Source organism: Carcharodon carcharias, chromosome 18, assembly GCF_017639515.1.
Source record: "Carcharodon carcharias isolate sCarCar2 chromosome 18, sCarCar2.pri, whole genome shotgun sequence".
Lineage (NCBI taxonomy): Eukaryota > Metazoa > Chordata > Chondrichthyes > Lamniformes > Lamnidae > Carcharodon > Carcharodon carcharias.
In genome coordinates, this window is record NC_054484.1 from 96,988,309 (window position 1) to 97,007,674 (window position 19,366).

At 42.0% G+C, this 19,366-nt stretch overlaps 1 protein-coding gene across 6 annotated transcripts in view; it reads right to left on the minus strand.

Annotated features, from left to right (window-relative positions):
- cab39l (calcium binding protein 39-like) overlaps nucleotides 1-19,366 on the minus strand; it is an 83,928-nt gene that overhangs the window by 53,257 nt on the left and 11,305 nt on the right. For 3 of the 6 annotated variants that reach the window (XM_041211218.1, XM_041211219.1, XM_041211217.1), the window contains one exon: nucleotides 10,042-10,179. The exons of 1 other annotated variant lie outside the window; for it this stretch is intronic. In XM_041211218.1, the coding sequence (XP_041067152.1) occupies nucleotides 10,042-10,149 (108 nt within the window). In that variant the 5' untranslated portion in view covers nucleotides 10,150-10,179. Of the gene's footprint in view, nucleotides 1-10,041; nucleotides 10,180-10,728; nucleotides 11,006-14,496; nucleotides 14,552-19,366 lie in introns of those variants that run through there. 2 more of the 6 variants (XM_041211216.1, XM_041211220.1) reach the window with 2 other exon arrangements.

Consider the following 19,366-nt stretch of genomic DNA (forward strand, 5'->3'; position numbering starts at 1 on the left):
GTCAGGTAAGGAAACCAGGGGTCTGTCTGTACCTGTAATCCGCACCCCACCCATCCTAGTGTTATATAACAGCCATCCACTCAATGGCACCAGTCATGGTGCAGCTGTCACCAGCACCAGCTGCTCCACATCATCTGGTTGCTTCATACCTCTGCTGGTGAAATCCTTGCCAATGTGTCTGCAATTCCCATCTTTGTGCTCTATCCATTAAAAAGTTCATGAGCTGCATGTCTAAATCAAGCGCTCGATTACTGCATAAAGCAAAACAAAATTGTTTTTCCTCTTTAGAATAAGTGTCTAATAGTATAATGATAAAACAAAAGCTGGTTTAAGGCCTGGCGTGTACATGTGCACAGGGGTTGGTGATGGAGGAAAAGAGTGTTTAGTATTCTTGAGTTCAGTCAGTGGTCACCCTATGGTTATAAAGGGAGGAAACCATGGAACGCTATAGATTACATTTTAATAAGGGTGTAGTGCATCTAGTTCTATTGCTTAGACTTGAGCATATTCAAAGTTTCAAACATGAAGGTTTAATATAGGTTGTCAACCATCTTGCTCCTCATTCTCACTTCCCCAAAGTTACTGAACATTCTTGCTATCATTTGGAATTAATTAGCAGTCAGCTTCCCGTGGCACCTAACATTTATTTATTCTGTACCAATGTTCTATCAAGCAGATGTAAATGACTGTGAGATTATGCACACACACGCTATTTTAAACAAGAGTATGCAAAGAACATTGAAGAGATGAGACACACCCAAAACAGAAGGTATTTTAGGTTTACGATATAAAGCTGACCAACCTCCCTTCGGTTTTGTTTTGCTGCAATATTACAGCTGAAAAGTACGTGGAAAAAGTTCCCACTACAATTAAAAGATTCAATTATAAAATAAACTAATTGGTGTTGCTTGTATCACAAGTACCATGATCTAATTACATTTGAACCAGCACCAGATCCTTTGCTAACCAGATGTCTGATATCAGAAACTAAACAAAAGCACTGAGAAATCCATAGGTAAACTGTCTTTTAAAAAAAACATACCAACTAACACATGAACTAACACACACCCTTTGTACAGCATCTGTAATATTTCATTCTCTCTCATTACTGAGCCTACCCCACCCAGATAAACTTTCTATGCCCAAACCACTATCTTGGCTCATTACTGTACCACCCTCCCAAGGCCTCTGGCAATTTTCTGCTTAAATCTCTTTTCCGTTCTCCTCCTCTAGCCTGTAGATAGAATGACTCATCTTCAGTCTTCACCCTACAAATTCTTACTCTCCTTCCCCCACTATCACCACTCTTCCTTCATATGCCATTCTGAAAATTTGAAGATGAACTTTTGGGCAACATTTTTTTTAAACACAAGATGTTCAGAGAGCCAAATTATATCTCCCTGATTTTACCACCCTGACTCAATTTCCCCACCCCAACCAGATTAAACCATTGCATGATGTTTCATTGACAAGGCCATCTTCAATTACTTTCTTGCTTCCTTCTCAAAAACTGCAATTTCCTGCCTGTCTCCAATCTCTGTATTCTCACCATTTGTTATGGGGGAGGGAAATTACATACACCCAACCATCTAACTGGCACCATCTCCAATGTCCAACTTCCTGTCATCTGTCCCACCACAACATTGCCAATTCCATCACTCCACTAAAAAGCTGCCTTGCTTCAGCTTTCAATGTCCTTGTGGCCACCAGATCGCTCACATCCTCTGACCTCTGCCATTTACCAACCTTTGTGACATTATTGGCTCTCCCCCTCTGCTGTCACGTTAATACAAAACTCAAGAATCAGATAAAGACAACCTAAGCTTCTCTTCATTACAAATTGCATCCTTAAGATTTCCCTCGCCTGCCCTTCCTTCCTTATCTGATGCCAGATGGGAGGAGTTCATTGATTATTTTGCACCAAATTGCTGGGTCAATCCTTCTGTCATTGATTTTCCCCCTACTTCTCCCCTTTTAAGGCCACTGTCTCCACTATTCATTTCCCCAACCTCAGCTTTCCTCTTTTCAAAGCAATTGTAATGAACCCTCACCAAAAAACTCAATCCTGATATCCAAATCATTTCTTACTTGCCTTTCCTCTTCAAGATTGTTGAAATGAGTCACCAACTTTGACTGGTTTAAATCCCCTCATTTGGTTTCCATTCCACCATTACTGAGACTACCTTATTCCAAGTCACTAACAATATCCTTGTGACAGTGACATGTTACTTTTCCCAAACCTTCTGACGTAGTTGACTCGTTCATCTTCCTCCACCACCAGTGATCCACCACTGTGGATCCACAGGGCTTGTCACTTCCATCCTATCTATCCCAACATAGCCAGCTCGTCTCCTACAATGACTTTTTCTTCTGTGTCTACACAGTTTGCTCTAGGGTGCCCAAGGTTCCATATTCCTTATCTATGTTCTGTCTTTCGCCAACACTATGCGCAAATACAGGATCAACTTGAAAACATATGCTGACAACATCCAGCCTGTCAGAACTCTCAACAGTATGGTTGCTGCTCTGCAGTGAGACATTGTTAACTGCACCCATACCTTAGGCATGGTTTCCTCTACTGACCAAATGGCTATGTCTTTAACCACACTTAATCCCAGACTGTGCAGTTTTAATTCAGAGACAATTCATAGAATCACATAGCAGGGGAGGCCATTCCACAATCATGCCTGTGCCAACTCCCTGAAAGAGCCATCCAATTATTCCCACATCACTGCTCTTTCCTCATAACTTTCAAAAGAAATGCAGGGTTATTACCAAATCTGCTTCCCCTACCCTTTCCCGCATTGCATTGTAGATCATCATAATCCATTATATAAACAATGCTGTCAGCTCCCCTCCAACTGTTTTGCCAAGTATCTCAAATCTGCGCCCCCTGGTTACCGGCCATCAATAGAAACACTTTCTCCCTTTGTACACTAACAAAATTTTCCATAATTTTGAACACCTCTATCAATTCTCCCCTCCAACATTTCTGTTCTAAGGAGAACAATCTCTGCTGCTCTAATCTTTTCATGTAACTGAAGTCCTTCACCCCGGTACCATTCTCGTAAATCTCCTCTGCACCCTCACCAAGGCTTTGAAATCCTTCATAAAGTATGATGTCCAGAAGTGAACACAATAACCCAGAGGTTTGATTAGTATTTTACAAAGGTTTAGCATAACTTTGCTTTTGCAATCTATGCCTCTATTTATAAAGCCTAACATCCTGTAGGCTATTTTTTTAAATGACTATATCAACTTTCCCTGCTGCCTTCAAAGATTTGTGTATGTGACTCCCCAGGTCTTTCTGTTCCTGCAACTTTGCATTTCTCTTCATTAATTTAATCTGCCATATATCCCTGTCCATTTCACCAATCTATTTCTTCATGAAGTCTGCTATTATCCTCCTCACTGTTTATTACATTTCCAAGTTGTGTGTCATTTTCAAACTGTGAAATTGAAGTGATTTAGTTAACCTAAGCTATGTGGAGGGAAAGGGGGTGACAGGGGAAAATGTCCTGACTAGGATTATCATCTAGCAAACTTGCTGGAAGTACACACATCAGGAGGGGACTGGATTCAGAGATTCTCATCACTGCGTCCAAGTCCACAGAAAGGATGGTTGCTTGGGAAAGTTACCAGTACTTTTTCAACTGCATCCCAGTAGTCAGCACCTGCATGAGATGAGGGTGGGAGGAGAACATTAACTGATACAATGTAAAAGCATTGAATAAAAAGGCATTCAGCCATGCTTAGAAAACCCTTCAATAACCAAATGACATCAACAACTCAATATGCAGCATCATTGGTTAATAGATCAAGCCATCATCTTTAGACAGTATTGTTAAAAAGAGTGCAGTTTCATGAATCCCATATTCCACACATGCAAGGTAAGCATGTGTCACATGCTGTTCTGAGCCACATACACATTGTAAACAGTTTTATCAATACTCAGCAAATACAAAATCCCCTTTCAGACTTTGCAGCCCTCTTTATTCACGAAAAAGTACACAGAGACTAGTTGGGGGTACAGTTAGAGTAATTAATTTTCATTTGCTGGACCCCCGTGAGTTAGGAAAGCATTTCCAAGTTTTTGCATTGAAGCTTCTAGCCACCAAACATAACGTAGAAACAAAGTGTAATATTGTACCTTCAGCAACCCGTTTTCAGACTTAACTGAAACACTTTACTCAAGTGCAATGATTTCCACTCACCCGCCTTTTATAGTCGTTCCCATTCTCCATTCTTTTTACAGAAAATTTTCTCTTCTAGCAACCTACATGCATGATTTTAAGCTTCTGGTGTAATTTCTATCAACTCTAGCTCGTTCTCTTTTCTCAAAATCAGAATAGCTTCAAGGATATATATGGCCAATTATCATATTACTCTGATTCCGGTGTTGATCATATACTTAAAGTGGTGAAAAATTATCTATGGAGCAGCAATGTGAGCCATCAACTTTGTCCAGGAGATAAAATTTGCTTGCCATTATTTTTTCTCCATTCACCCAGTCTCAAATTAGAAAGCTGAATAGTTTAATTTAGTTCTTAAAAAAAAAATAAATGCAAATCTTATCAAGTGCTCTCGCAACTTAGGGCTCGCTTCATATTTTGTCGACAAATGGTATGCTGACTTCATTAACTTAGTGCAAGCCAGTTTCTACTTAATTTAGGACACATGTGGTCACAAATCATTGTGATTTTATATGCAGGTCCCCAATAAAAATACCTGCCATCTACAAGATAACTTTGAAGCAGAGGATTTATTTTTTTGAAAAGCAGTTTTTAAACTACATTACATTTCAAATTGAATCCAGCCACAAGCCTTTCTGCAATCTATTGTTTTTTTCAGGCTGCTGTATTCTGGCATTCACAAACAAATCCTTTAATTTCAGTTTACATGGTCAAATCTGTTGGAAACATACCATAGCAATGAAATCAATGATTACAGCTCCTCACACCCCGCTTCCTGTAAGGACTCCATCCCATTCTCTCAGTTCCTTCGCCTCCGTCGCATCTGTTCTGACGATGCCTCCTTCAAAAACAGTTCCTCTGACATGTCCTCCTTCTTCCTTAACCGAGGTTTTCCACCCACGGTCGTTGACAGGGCCCTCAACCGTGTCCGGCCCATCTCCCATGCATCCGCCCTCACGCCTTCTCCTCCCTCCCAGAAACATGATAGGGTGTCCCTTGTCCTCACTTATCACCCCACCAGCCTCCGCATTCAAAGGATCATCCTCCGCCATTTCCGCCAACTCCAGCATGATGCCACCACCAAACACATCTTCCCTTCACCCACCCCCGGCAGCATTCCGTAGGGATCGTTCCCTCTGGGACACCCTGGTCCACTCCTCCATCACCCCCTACTCCTCAACCCCCACCTATGGCACCTCCCTATGCCCACACAAAAGATGCAACACCTGCCCCTTCACTTCCTCTCTCCTCACCATCCAAGGGCCCAAACACTCCTTTCAAGTGAAGCAGCATTTCACTTGCATTTCCCACAACTTAGTCTACTGCATTCATTGCTCCCAATGCGGTCTCCTCTACATTGGAGAGGCCAAACGTAAACTGGGCAACCGCTTTGCAGAACACCTGTGGTCTGTCCGCAAGACTGACCCAAACTTCCCTGTCGCTTGCCATTTTAACACTCCACCCTGCTCTCTTGCCCGCATGTCTGTCCTTGGCTTGCTGCATTGTTCCAGTGAAGCCCAACGCAAACTGGAGGAACAGCACCTCATCTTCCAACTAGGCACTTTACAGCCTTCCAGACTGAATACTGAATTCAACAACTTTAGATCTTGAACTCCCTCCTCCATCCCCACCCCCTTTCTGTTTCTTCCCCCTTCCTTTTGTTTTTTCCAATAATTTATATAGATTTTTCTTTTCCCACCTATTTCAATTATTTTTAAATCTTTTATGCCCCCCACCCCCACTAGAGCTGTACCTTGCGTGCCCTACCATCCATTCTTAATTAGCACATTCGTTTAGATAATATCACCAACTTCAACACCTCTGTGTTCTTTTGTTCTTTTGTCTGTGACATCTTTTGATTATCTGCTTCTATCACTGCTTGCTTGTCCCTACAACCACACCACCCTCCTCCACTTCTCTCCCAACCACCACCCCCCCAACCTTAAACCAGCTTATATTTCACCCCTCTCCTCGGAATCACCCAGTTCTCTTGAAGGGTCATGAGGACTCGAAATGTCAACTCTTTTCTTCTCTGCCGATGCTGCCAGACCTGCTGAGTTTTTCCAGGTAATTCTGTTTCTGTTATACCTGATCCATTGCTGTGTTAAAATTTTCTCCCCCCACCACCCCCCCAACTTCCGCCTCCAATGATATTGTCTTGCATCTGTGGAGTTAGAAAGGATATCAACCTGAAACATTAACTCTGTTTCTCTCTCCATAGATAATGCCACACCTGATTATTTCCAGTATTCTGTTTTTATTTGATTTCCAGCATCTGCAATATCTTACTTGTTTCGAACTTGAGGGCTACATTCTAAGAATGACAAATTTCACATTTCAATTAATTTTCTCTATATAATTTTTGCATACTGATAGACTGCAAAACACTTTTTCCTTTTATTCTGTAGAATTATAGAAGTCATTAATAAAAAGCCACTAACTCTCTTCTGCCAATTTAGTTAATTCATTCACATCAGCAGTCCTAGAAAGGAACTATCAGCTAACTGCACCCATCCTTCTTTTGCTTAATTTACGCTCTTGAAGTTACATTCATTTTAACAGCAGTTAAATGATCCAGAAAAATTGTTGCCCCACCTTAACGCATACCATAGAATCAGCATAAAAATCCCAGCAGCAAAAGCAGATTGAAGGAAAGCTCACCAATGGCCAGGAGACTTTCAATTTAAAAGGGGTAGAAATATACCAGTCCAAGACACGCTCCTTAACATCAAAATGTGAACAGATTATATATAATCAAAATTTTCTATTACTCCATCTCCTGCACCACCCAACTTTTTTGAAAATAAAGTTTCTTCACCATTTTAAGTTCTCTGATCTAAGCACAATTTCTCGAGCAAAATACCAGATTGAGAGGTCTATGTCAAGCTGTCTTTCAAATATTGCTCTTGAACCAACTGCTGGAAGCTATACAAGTTCAGTCAATCTTTCCTTTATTCTCTCTCTAAAGAAGCCCCTCCTCCTGACAGCCCAGTTGAGATCAGGAACTCAATACATGATCAGTTGTAGGATTGAATTCACATCCTAGCATTCGGTCTGTTGATACACCGGTCTCAAAGTACTATATACAAGGACCAAAACCACTGCTTTCATGGAAAAGGAATAGAATCTTAGCAGTCAATCTCAGAAATGTCACTGGAGGAATTTTTAAAAATACTCAATTTTCATGTAATAAAAACTTGATCAGGTCTTTTAAGCATTTATCCATACACACATCAATGAAACATGCAAATAATAAAAATGGAATTATGTGTCTAATATCTCAAATGAGAGAAATAATTGGTTACTAGTTTAACAGAAATCTGATGTGTAATCTTTGTGCCAATTTACCATATTCATCAACTTTAGACATTCTTTTGCAACACAAACTTGTTCACACACAATTTTGGGGGAATAGCAAGTAAGACAAAACTTACTAGTATCTTTTACAAATAACAACCGCTGTAGCATTTCAGTGTGTCATAAATTTCCCCAGCCACATCTTACATAATAAGTTGCATTATACTGTATTGCTATATGGATAAACAAGCCAGTCATTTTGTACACAAGGTCCCACAAACAGTAATGCGAATGGATTCTTTAACCACCACCAGATCAGGGGGACCTCAATTTAACATCTAAGTTCAGAAAAGGTGCTATCTGGCAGGTAGCACCTCCTGTCAATGTTAGCTTAAAAGGTGCTGAACATACATACAGAATAGGAGCAGGGGTAGGCCAATCAACTCTTTGAACCTACTCCGCCACTTGACAAGATCACGGTTGATCTGATTTTGGCATCAACTCCATTTTCCTGCAAACCCTCTATATCCTTTGACTTCCTTGTTAGTAAAGAATCTACTGAAATCTGCCTTAAAAATATTCACTGACCCTGCCTCCACCACTATCTGGGGGCAGAGAATTTTCATGACCCTCAGAAAAAAAATTCTCCTCACTTCGATCTTAAACGGAAGGCCTCTTATTTTTAAACTGTGTCACCTAGTTCTTGTCTCTTCCACAGGGGGAACCATCTCTTCAAACATCCACCCTGTCAAGTCCCCTCAGGATTTCAACATATATAAAAGCCAATGTCAAATAAGATGAATGAATTAAACCTCTTCTACCTATTAACAGATATATTGATCTGCAGGACAATCCACTTGACAGCATAGGAGGCGAGACGCTCAGTGAAATCTTTGAAGAAGAAGAACTTGGAAAAGACAGTACTTTAAGGATGTGAAAGAGCGAGGTAACTGCTGGATTATCTTGACAAATCTATTTTTAATAATAATACTAGTAATAATAAAGGGATGGAATGATATAAAGATGAAGGGCTGGATTTTCTCTTCAGGGTGAGAAACAGAGGTTGAGTGAAGCTTGAACCCACAATCTTCTGGCCAAAGTGGCAAAAGTGCCATCAACTGCACCAAGCTGACATATAAAAACAAGCACTGCACAGTGCTTCCTTCAAGTATTTTACTTACATCACAGTCATGTAACCATAGTTTACCTAAAAGCTTACAAACTTGTGCACAGGTAAAATCATTCAATAATATTCCCAAATACTCTAAAATCTACTAAAAACGTGCACAAAACCAGGCTGAGCATCGAAATAAATATGTACTACATCAGTGATACAGGTCAAAATGATTGAAATCAAATATGCTCACCAATTTAAAGAGGCTGCAAAGATTAATACCCACAAAGAGCAATATATCTCGCTGTGCAAGCTTATATTTTGTACGGGAGCACTTCTGTGTTAAAAGGACTGGCTGTTTCTCCTCTGGAACGTACGGAGAAACATTCTTAACTATACAGTAACTATCTGTTACAATTCAATAACATGCCCTGTTCCATGACAATTTATGAAGAAACAAATTTGAGAAGCATTTTGCAGATGCAATCCCTAAGCATATTATGCCTATTAAGGTGTAGTTGCTTTTAAAAAAAATGAACTGACCACAAAGATGTCAGCAATAATACATAGCTGACACCAAACTAAGAAATCATGGTTAAAGGACTTACAATCCTTCTATCACATGTTCATGTTTTAAAAGTGCAGCTCTCATCCAGTCTCTTGACTGCACTGTGCATACGAATTCTCAACATGTGCTTATGCAAATATTTTGCTCATTTATTTTAACTTTTAGCCCATTTAAATAAATGAATTAGTGTATCATTAAAATAACTGTCATTAGTATTCATACAGCTGAATTTCAAAACATTTGCATTTCTTTGAGCCTTGAAGAACATCCAAGTAATTGCACTTCAACAACCATGAGCCAGGCTCAGTCGTCGGACTCTCATCTGCCATTCAGAAGGGAACGTTTTCCAATCCTGCCTCAGGAGCTGAGCATATAATCTGTGCAGCACTGGGGGGCTGTTCTATTGTCAGTGATTCAACCTCTGAAATAGGTCTTTAAACTGAGATTGCCTGTTCAGCTGAACATAAAAGATCTTATGGCACTACTCCAAAAAGGGGAGTTTTCCTGGTATACCAGTTATTCCTAAGTGAACATCACCAAAACAGAATAACTGGTCATTTATCACTCTGCTGTGCACAGAATGGCTGCTTCGTTTGCTTGCATCTCTGAAGCAACTCATCAGCTGAAAGATACTATATAATGCAAGTTCTTTCCTTCCATAGAAGCCAAACAAAATATTTTAAAATCTGACATAAAAGCATAATTAATTAATCAATTATAGAACATTGGCACTTTGATTATGACATGACAAAAGCCTGGAAAATTTATTTTGTCAGCTTTCAACTACACTCAATGCTACGCTTTTTTCACTCATGCGTTGAACAAGATTACTCCCACATGACAACACCTTTTCAAGCACCATTAGATACCTTTTCAGCCTTTTTGTCTGAAATATCCTGCTTTTCCAGCATCGCCATGTTCTCTTTGAGATTTTTGACAATGTCTGCTGGACTTTTGTGTGATTTGAACAGCGGCATTTTTGTTTGATTTATTTCACCCTGATTTACCTGTAAATAAACAAATTGAAAAGAAAAAATAAACCAGTGTCACATTTTAATGCATTGTTATACACAAACATTTTATAATCAATAGTTACCACAAACTGCAGATTAAGGTCACATGCTCTTAGCACAAGCTTCAAAGTTATTTGGCATGTCTGGTATATTATGCATTTGCCCCCCCTTTGACACCGAGCTAAGATGTGCGTAATATTTATGCAATATTCAGTGCCAGAATAGTGTCTGCAAACCAACTGGTGAGTTGGATAATTAAAACCATCATTCTTTGATCTTGTCAAGTCACTCCATCCAACCAGCATGGAAGTTATAAAGTATGCAGAAACGATCAGAAATATGCCAATACAATGATTGAGCCCACATTATGAGGAGGGGTGGGAGAAGAGGGAGAATTACTAACTTGCATTTCAGCTGCCCTTTTGAGGCAGAGAGATCTACTTGAAGCCTTCATACCCTCAATATTCCAGAGCATAGTTGTGGCTTCTACCTACAAGGAAGCTACCAAGCCCCAAAACCACCCAGGAATGAACTATCGGTTACCTTCCAGTTATTTCTTCAGCCTGTTGCAACATGTATAATCAATATTTTGGAGGCCAGTGTAGCAATCAGAAAAGAACAGTTTTATTGTTCTCATGATGATGATGCGGGGCAGGTTGCAGCTTTATTCCAGGTTGTAGAACGTTTAAGGCTCTATGAACTTGCAATACTTTTAAAATCACTCTTCCCAAGGCTATGGCAGTCATGAAGGCGATGGAAGCTATGCAAGTACTTGACTAAAACCTAAGATTTAACCAAGCTTTTCTCCAGCTCAAAAACCTGTAGGAGAGAGGCAGTTAATCATCAAACCCAACTGTCAAAAGAGTGTTGCAAAGACGCTCACCATAACTCATTCTATGAAATGTCTTCATTAATGATGTATTGGATGGTACTTTAAGGGATGGACTTGGGGGAGTATCTGTTCCAGGTATTCCTAAAAGTATTGTGTTGTAAGGTGAATCACTAGGGATTGAGGGCACTCTATCCACTAATTAAAGCAAAGGGCTAACCAGTGGCATATGATGGTGGGTATTCCAAATTCAGGATTACAGTGCTGAGTCTGCACAGCCTGAGCTAGGTCCTTCAAGGGAAATCTGAATTGTTGGTGCATATGAGTCCTTGCAGTGGTGGTGGAAGAGAGAAGTTTCGAACTGATGCTCATATCAATGCCATGAAGAAAAAAAAAGTTTTTTTCTTCCTTCTTGACAGACATCAAAGTCTCAATGCAAGTCAAGATCACAAGGCATGCGGGCAGTTTTCCTCTCAGATTTAGAACTGTGGGCATGAAACAGAAGGGCTTAGCTTGGGGTGGGGAGAAAAAGGGGTAGGGGAACGAGAGCATACGAGCGAGAAGAAATGAGAGAGGAGGGAGAGAGGGGACGAAGAGGAGAGAGGGGACGAAGAGGAGAGAGGGGACGAAGAGGAGAGAGGGGACGAAGAGGAGAGAGGGGACGAAGAGGAGAGAGGGGACGAAGAGGAGAGAGGGGACGAAGAGGAGAGAGGGGACGAAGAGGAGAGAGGGGACGAAGAGGAGAGAGGGGACGAAGAGGAGAGAGGGGACGAAGAGGAGAGAGGGGACGAAGAGGAGAGAGGGGACGAAGAGGAGAGAGGGGACGAAGAGGAGAGAGGGGACGAAGAGGAGAGAGGGGACGAAGAGGAGAGAGGGGACGAAGAGGAGAGAGGGGACGAAGAGGAGAGAGGGGACGAAGAGGAGAGAGGGGACGAAGAGGAGAGAGGGGACGAAGAGGAGAGAGGGGACGAAGAGGAGAGAGGGGACGAAGAGGAGAGAGGGGACGAAGAGGAGAGAGGGGACGAAGAGGAGAGAGGGGACGAAGAGGAGAGAGGGGACGAAGAGGAGAGAGGGGACGAAGAGGAGAGAGGGGACGAAGAGGAGAGAGGGGACGAAGAGGAGAGAGGGGACGAAGAGGAGAGAGGGGACGAAGAGGAGAGAGGGGACGAAGAGGAGAGAGGGGGAGAGGGGACGAAGAGGAGAGAGGGGGAGAGGGGGAGAGGGGACGAAGAGGAGAGAGGGGGAGAGGGGACGAAGAGGAGAGAGGGGGAGAGGGGACGAAGAGGAGAGAGGGAGAGAGGGGACGAAGAGGAGAGAGGGAGAGAGGGGACGAAGAGGAGAGAGGGAGAGAGGGGACGAAGAGGAGAGAGGGAGAGAGGGGACGAAGAGGAGAGAGGGAGAGAGGGGACGAAGAGGAGAGAGGGAGAGAGGGGACGAAGAGGAGAGAGGGAGAGAGGGGACGAAGAGGAGAGAGGGAGAGAGGGGACGAAGAGGAGAGAGGGAGAGAGGGGACGAAGAGGAGAGAGGGAGAGAGGGGACGAAGAGGAGAGAGGGAGAGAGGGGACGAAGAGGAGAGAGGGAGAGAGGGGACGAAGAGGAGAGAGGGAGAGAGGGGACGAAGAGGAGAGAGGGAGAGAGGGGACGAAGAGGAGAGAGGGAGAGAGGGGACGAAGAGGAGAGAGGGAGAGAGGGGACGAAGAGGAGAGAGGGAGAGAGGGGACGAAGAGGAGAGAGGGAGAGAGGGGACGAAGAGGAGAGAGGGAGAGAGGGGACGAAGAGGAGAGAGGGAGAGAGGGGACGAAGAGGAGAGAGGGAGAGAGGGGACGAAGAGGAGAGAGGGAGAGAGGGGACGAAGAGGAGAGAGGGAGAGAGGGGACGAAGAGGAGAGAGGGAGAGGGGGGACGGAGGAGAGAGGGAGAGGGGGGACGGAGGAGAGAGGGAGAGGGGGGACGAAGAGGAGAGAGGGAGAGGGGGGACGAAGAGGAGAGAGGGAGAGGGGGGACGAAGAGGAGAGAGGGAGAGGGGGGACGAAGAGGAGAGAGGGAGATGGGGGGACGAAGAGGAGAGAGGGAGAGGGGGGACGAAGAGGAGAGAGGGAGGGGGGGACGAAGAGGAGAGAGGGAGAGGGGGGACGAAGAGGAGAGAGGGAGAGGGGGGACGAAGAGGAGAGAGGGAGAGGGGACGAAGAGGAGAGAAGGAGAGGGGACGAAGAGGAGAGAGGGAGAGAGAGAAAAGAACAGGAGAGAGAGAGAGAGAGAGAGAGAGAGAGAAAAGAAAAGGAGAGAGGTGTGGTCTAACGAGTGCCATGTATAGGTTTTGCAAGACTTCTCTATTTTTTATACTCCAGTCCCTTTGAAATAAAAGCCAACATTCCATTTGCCTTACCTATTACCTGTTGAACATCTGCTAGCTTTTTTGGATTCATGCACGAAGACCTCCAAATCCCACTGTGCTGCAGCTTTCTGCAGTGTTTCTCCACTTAAATAATATTCAGCTCTTCTATCCCTCCTGTCAAAGTGCATAACCTCATACTTTCCCACATTATATTCCATCTGCCAAGTTTTTGCCCATTCACTTAACCCGTCTACATCCCTTTATTGACTATTTGTATCATCCTCACCACTTGCCTTCCCACCTATTTTTGTGTCATCTGCAAACTTGGCAATAGTACATTCATTTCTCTCATCCAAGTCCTTAATATATATTGTAAACAATTGTGATCCCTGAGGCACTCCACTAGTTACAGGTTGCCATCCTGAAAATGCCCCCCTTATCCCAACTCTGTCTTCTATTAGTTAGGCAATCCTCCTTCCATGCTATTATAGTACCCCCGAATACCACGGGCTCTTATCTTATTAAGTAGCCTTATGTGTGGTACCTTAGCGAACACCTTTTGGAAATCCAAATATATTACATCCAATGGTTCCCCTTTATTTATCCTGCTTGTTACCTCCTCAAAGAATTCTAATAGATTTGTCAGGCATGATTTCCCCTTCATGAAGCCATGCTGACTCTGCTTGATTATATTATACATTTCTAAATGCTCTACTATTACATCCTTTATAATGGATTCAAACATCAGAAATGCTGTCTTTCAGATGAGAATTTAAACTTCTGCCCCCTCAGATGTGTGGAAAATAGATACAAACATACAAATTAGGAGCAGGAGTAGGCCATGGGAATAAAGGCAACAAAAATGAAAAGATCCATGATGCTATTTCAAACAGCATGGGTTTTACTCCCCAACCTCTGGCTGATCTGTTTGCCTTTCAAATTCCACATTCCCGTCAACCCCCAATAACCCTTGATTCCCTTGCCTAACAAGAATCTATCTCCTCCTTAAAAATATTCAATAGCTTGACTTCCACTGCCTTCTGAGGCAATGTTCCAAAGTCTTTCAACCCTCAAAAAAATTCTCCTCATCTCTGTACTAAAAGAACGACCCCTAATTTTAAAACAGTGCACCCTAGTTCTGAACTCACCCACAAGAGGAAACGTCCTTTCCACATCCACCTTGTCAAGATCGTTCAGGATCTTATGTACTTCAATCAAGTCACCCCTTACTCTTCTAAACTCCAGTGGAAACAAGCCCAATCTGTCCACCTTTCCTCATAAGACAACCTGCTCATTCCAGGTATTAATCTAGTAAACCTCCTCTGAACTGCCTCCAATGCATTTACCTCCCTCCTTAAATAAGGAAACCAAAACTGCACACAGCATTCAGGATGTGGTCTCACCAATGCCCTGTATAATTGAAGCATAACATCCTTAATGTTCAATTCCTCTTGTAATAAAGGATAGCATTCCATTAGGCTTCCTAATTACTTGCTGTACCTGCATACTAAATTTCTGTGACTCATGCCACTAGAACACCTAGATCCCTCTGCACCTCAATTCTGCAGCTGTTTTCCCTTTAAGTAATACTCTGATTTTTTTATTCTGACAAAGTGAACAACTTCACATTTTTCCACATTATACGCCATCTGCCAGATTTTTGCCCACTCACTCAACCTATCTATATCCATCTGCAATCTCATGTCCTATTCACAACATACTTCCCTACCTATCTTTGTGTCATCTGCAAGTTTAGCTACCATGCTTTCACACCCCTCATCGAAATCACTGATATAAAAATTGTAAAAAGTTGAGGCCCCATGCGGAACCCCACTCGTCACATCCTGCCAATCAGAAAAAGACTCATTTATGCATACTCGGTTTTCTGCCAGCCAGCCAATCTTCTATTCATGCTAATACGTTATCCTCAACACCATGAGCTTCTATTTTCTACAATAATCTTTGATGTGGCACCTTATCAAATGCCTTCTGAAAATCCAAATGCAGTATCTCTGCAGGCTCCCCTTTATCCACCGTGCATGTTACTCCTTCAAAGAATCCCAATAAATCAGTTAAACACGATTTCCCTTTCACAAAACCATGCTGACTCTTCCTGATTACCTTGTGTTTTTCTAAATGCCCAGCTGTAACCTCCTTAATGATCAATTCTAACACCTTCCCCATGACAGACATCAGGCTAACTGGCCTCTAATTTTCTGCCTCCCTCCCTTCTTGAATAAGAGGGGTTATATTTGCTACTTTCCAGAATCTAGAAAATTTTGGAAAATTAACACCAATGTATATACTACCTCATCAACCATCTCTTTTAAGACCCTAGGATATAGTTCATCAGGACTTGTCAGCCCGTAGCTCCATCAATTTGCTCAGTACTGCTTCCCTAGTGATAATAATTTCACCAAGCTCCCCTTTCCCTTCCACCTCCTGATTTACAGCTATTACTGGTATGCTTGTTGCATCCTCTATAGTGAAGACAGAAGCAAAATATTTGTTCATTTCATCCACCATTTCCTTATTATCTACTATTAACTCCCCATTGTCACTCTCCAGAGGACCAACACTCACTTTACTTATTTTTTTCCCCATTTTAAATACCTGTAGAAACTCTTGCTATCCATTTATATTTCTAGCTAGCTTCATCTCATATTCTAAATTTCTTTCTCCTGATTAACATTTTTTCCCCATTCCAACAGTGTTCTGCCTGAAGGCAGGTCTTGGGCTCATTATCAGCCGATGCTTCACCATGAGTCATTTTCTTGGCTGTTTCCGTCAGTCGTGGTTTGCCATTGCTTTCCACCTTCAGGGGCAGGGCAAGAGGCAGATCCCAAGTTGGAACATTAATTGAACCCTGCACCACACAGCCATCTAGCCAAATGAGCTAACCGGCCCCCACACAACAGTTATTCACACTTCAAAGAAAATACTTCCTTGTTTGTAAAGTACTTTGGTACATTGTTTGATCATGAAGGTTCAAGACAGAAAACAATAGATTTCTGGAGGCCAATGACATCAAGGGATATGGAGGTAGTACAGGGATGTAGCATCAAGGTAGGTGATCAGCCGTGATCAACTTGAAAGGTGGAGCAGGCTTGATGGGCTGGATGGCCTACTCCTATTCTGATGTTCCTGTGAAAGGTACTTGATAAGTCTTCATTTTCCTTTTTCTGCAAAAAAAAAAATGCCCTCCATATAGCTGATGAGAGACCTCAGATTTCAGAAACCAAGGTGTTATTTTGACACCAGGTGTGTGAACAAATACTCTTTATGTCCAGAATTTGATATCTACCACTAATGCATTATAGGGGGGTAACCAGCTGCTGCTGCTGAAATTCTGCAAGGAGTTCCAAGTTGCAAAATTAGTGTTTAATGGGAAATTCAAGCTGTACTCTGGAAGATGGAAGCAATAACTGACATTTTATAGCAAGCTGTATTGCTCACCACGCCTTTTGTAAAGAGGTCCTAGTACTGTTATTCACTTGACAAAACTAGGATTTTAGACTGCTGTTGTCTATCTGTAAGGAAAAGGTTAAATTAGATATTCCTGAAGTTTACTAATGTTATATGTCTATTGATTTCCCTTTATATTTTAACAATATTAGCCCTGAAATTTGCCTGTTAAGCAAGGAAGCCCAAGTCAACTTTAGATGAGTATTTTTTCAATACTGGAGAGATTTTAGTGGTTAAATTTAAAATTGACCTCATATGAATGTCAGAGGAAAGGCATTAGAACTCTTTTATCATATGATAGAATATATATGATAGCAGCATTATCTCAGTTATATCTATGTGCACAATGTTCTTCTTGATGGTTCCATTATACTCCAGTTTTCAAAGTTGGACACCAAAATACGTGACATTTAAAATGAACTTCACTGCAATTAAGACAATAGTTGAAACAAACAATCTGATAGAAAAATAATGTAATCAGGGTGTAGCCAATAACCAAGCAAAAAGATATGGATGTGTCATAAAGAACTGGCAACATACAAAACTCATCAAACCGTAATAACAATTGCCATGCTTGGTGTCCAAGAGTGTAACAACTGTTATCAGGACCAGCTAGAGATGAAAGTCCTGGCTTTTCCAGTTTATTCCCCTTCTAAGGTTTCTGGTCATCCTTTTAAAGCATTCTCATTTAGATGATTACAATGGTATATTCCCTGAATGTCACTGACATTTCTCTAGCATAAATCTAACACTTACACTGCAAGTTTTGACGTCAATTTATGGGAATTCGTTTTAAAAATAAAAAATCCGACACTGTTCTCTCTCAGGCTCTTTCTTCTCATCTCCCACCATGATTATAAGGTTGTTGAAGCAATAAAGCTCTTGTCTATTTTAATGAATTTGAATCTTGATATTCTTTGTCATATTATTGTATATCACTATTGTGATCACTCAGATGTGGTGCCACTGAAAAGTTGAATTAAGGCTGACCTTAAAGCAATGGCCAGTTTATTACTTAACAAAGGACATTTCAAAGCCTTTATTGCAGAGGGCTTTAACTTAACTGATAAATTCTGCAGATGGAAACTATTCCTTTTCGAAGTGGGAGATTGGTATGAATAGTACAGGTAAATGATTAAAAGTACCACTGGGGGAGAAGAACAAGAGTGAAATTATTTATGATAAAGTGTGGTTGTTGTACAAAAATATATTATGACTAAAGCAATTGGTAAAACACTCAAGCTCACTAAAATTCACAATTGTATGGACTTTTGAAGTAACATTGCAGATTTTTCCTTCTACTAGCTCATCTGGCCCCCTGATGGCTCCCACCACTTTAGTCCTGAACTCATGAGATTCTATCCCATCTCCTTCCTTGCTCTCTCTAAACCCATTTTGTAAATTATGACCACCTTCTCCCTCAAGCTCATTCAGCCAAAACTTCTGGCCACCCCCATTTCCCTTCCTGGCCCCATTTTAGCTGATATTATAAACAGTTCTCTCCCTCCTCAGGTACTGTCCTCCAACCCCATTCTGATGGGCCACTTTCACCCCGTTTCTCAAAAAAAAAAAAAATCCTTGATTCCTCTGTCCTTGAAAACAACTGCCCATCTCCAACCTCCCCTTCCTCAGTCCTTGAATATGCTGTCGCCTGCCAAATCTATGCCCATCACTCCTGCAATTTCATGTTTGAACTCCTCTAATCAGGCTTCTAGGCTGGGCACAATATTGAAACAGCACTTGGAGGTAACAAATAACATTCTTTGTGACTGCAACTCATTATCCCCTCCTCATCCTTCTCAATCTATTAGCAGCCTTTGACAGTTGACAATGCCATCCTCCTCCAAAACCATTCTCTGTTATCCAACTGTGTGGAACTGCCCTTTCTTGGCCCCATTCTTACCAAATAATAGCCAGAGAATCACCTGCAATGGCTTCTCTTCCGACTCCTGTTACCATTGACGTGCCTTTATTGGCCCTCTCCTACTTCTCCTCTGCACGTTGCCCCTCAGTAACAACATCCAAAAACATGTACACTGACAACACCCAAATCTACTTCATCACCACCTCTCTTGACCCTCCACTGTCTTTAATTTGTCAGACTTTTGTTGACATCCAGCACTGGATAAAAAATTTCTTCCAACTAAGTGTGATGAAGATGAAGCCACTGTCTTCAGTTCCTGTCACTAATTCTGTTCCCTACTTACCAGCTCCATCCCTCTCCCTGGCAACTGTCAGAGGCTGAACCAGATTGTTCACAATTTTGGTGATCCTAAGGTAAGCTTGCAACCACAAACCCACACCAATACTGCAGCTATCTATTTCTACCTTCGCCATATTGCCCAATCCACCACTGCCTCAATTCACCTGCTGCTGAACCCTTATCCATGCCTTTACCACCTATAGACTTAACTTTTTCAACACACACCAGCGTCACACATCCTACCTTCTGTGCACGTGATGTCATCCAAAACGTGATGTACATGCCCTAATTGTCACCAAGTCCTAATCACCTGTCATCCCTATGCTCACAGAGATACATTGCTCAACTGG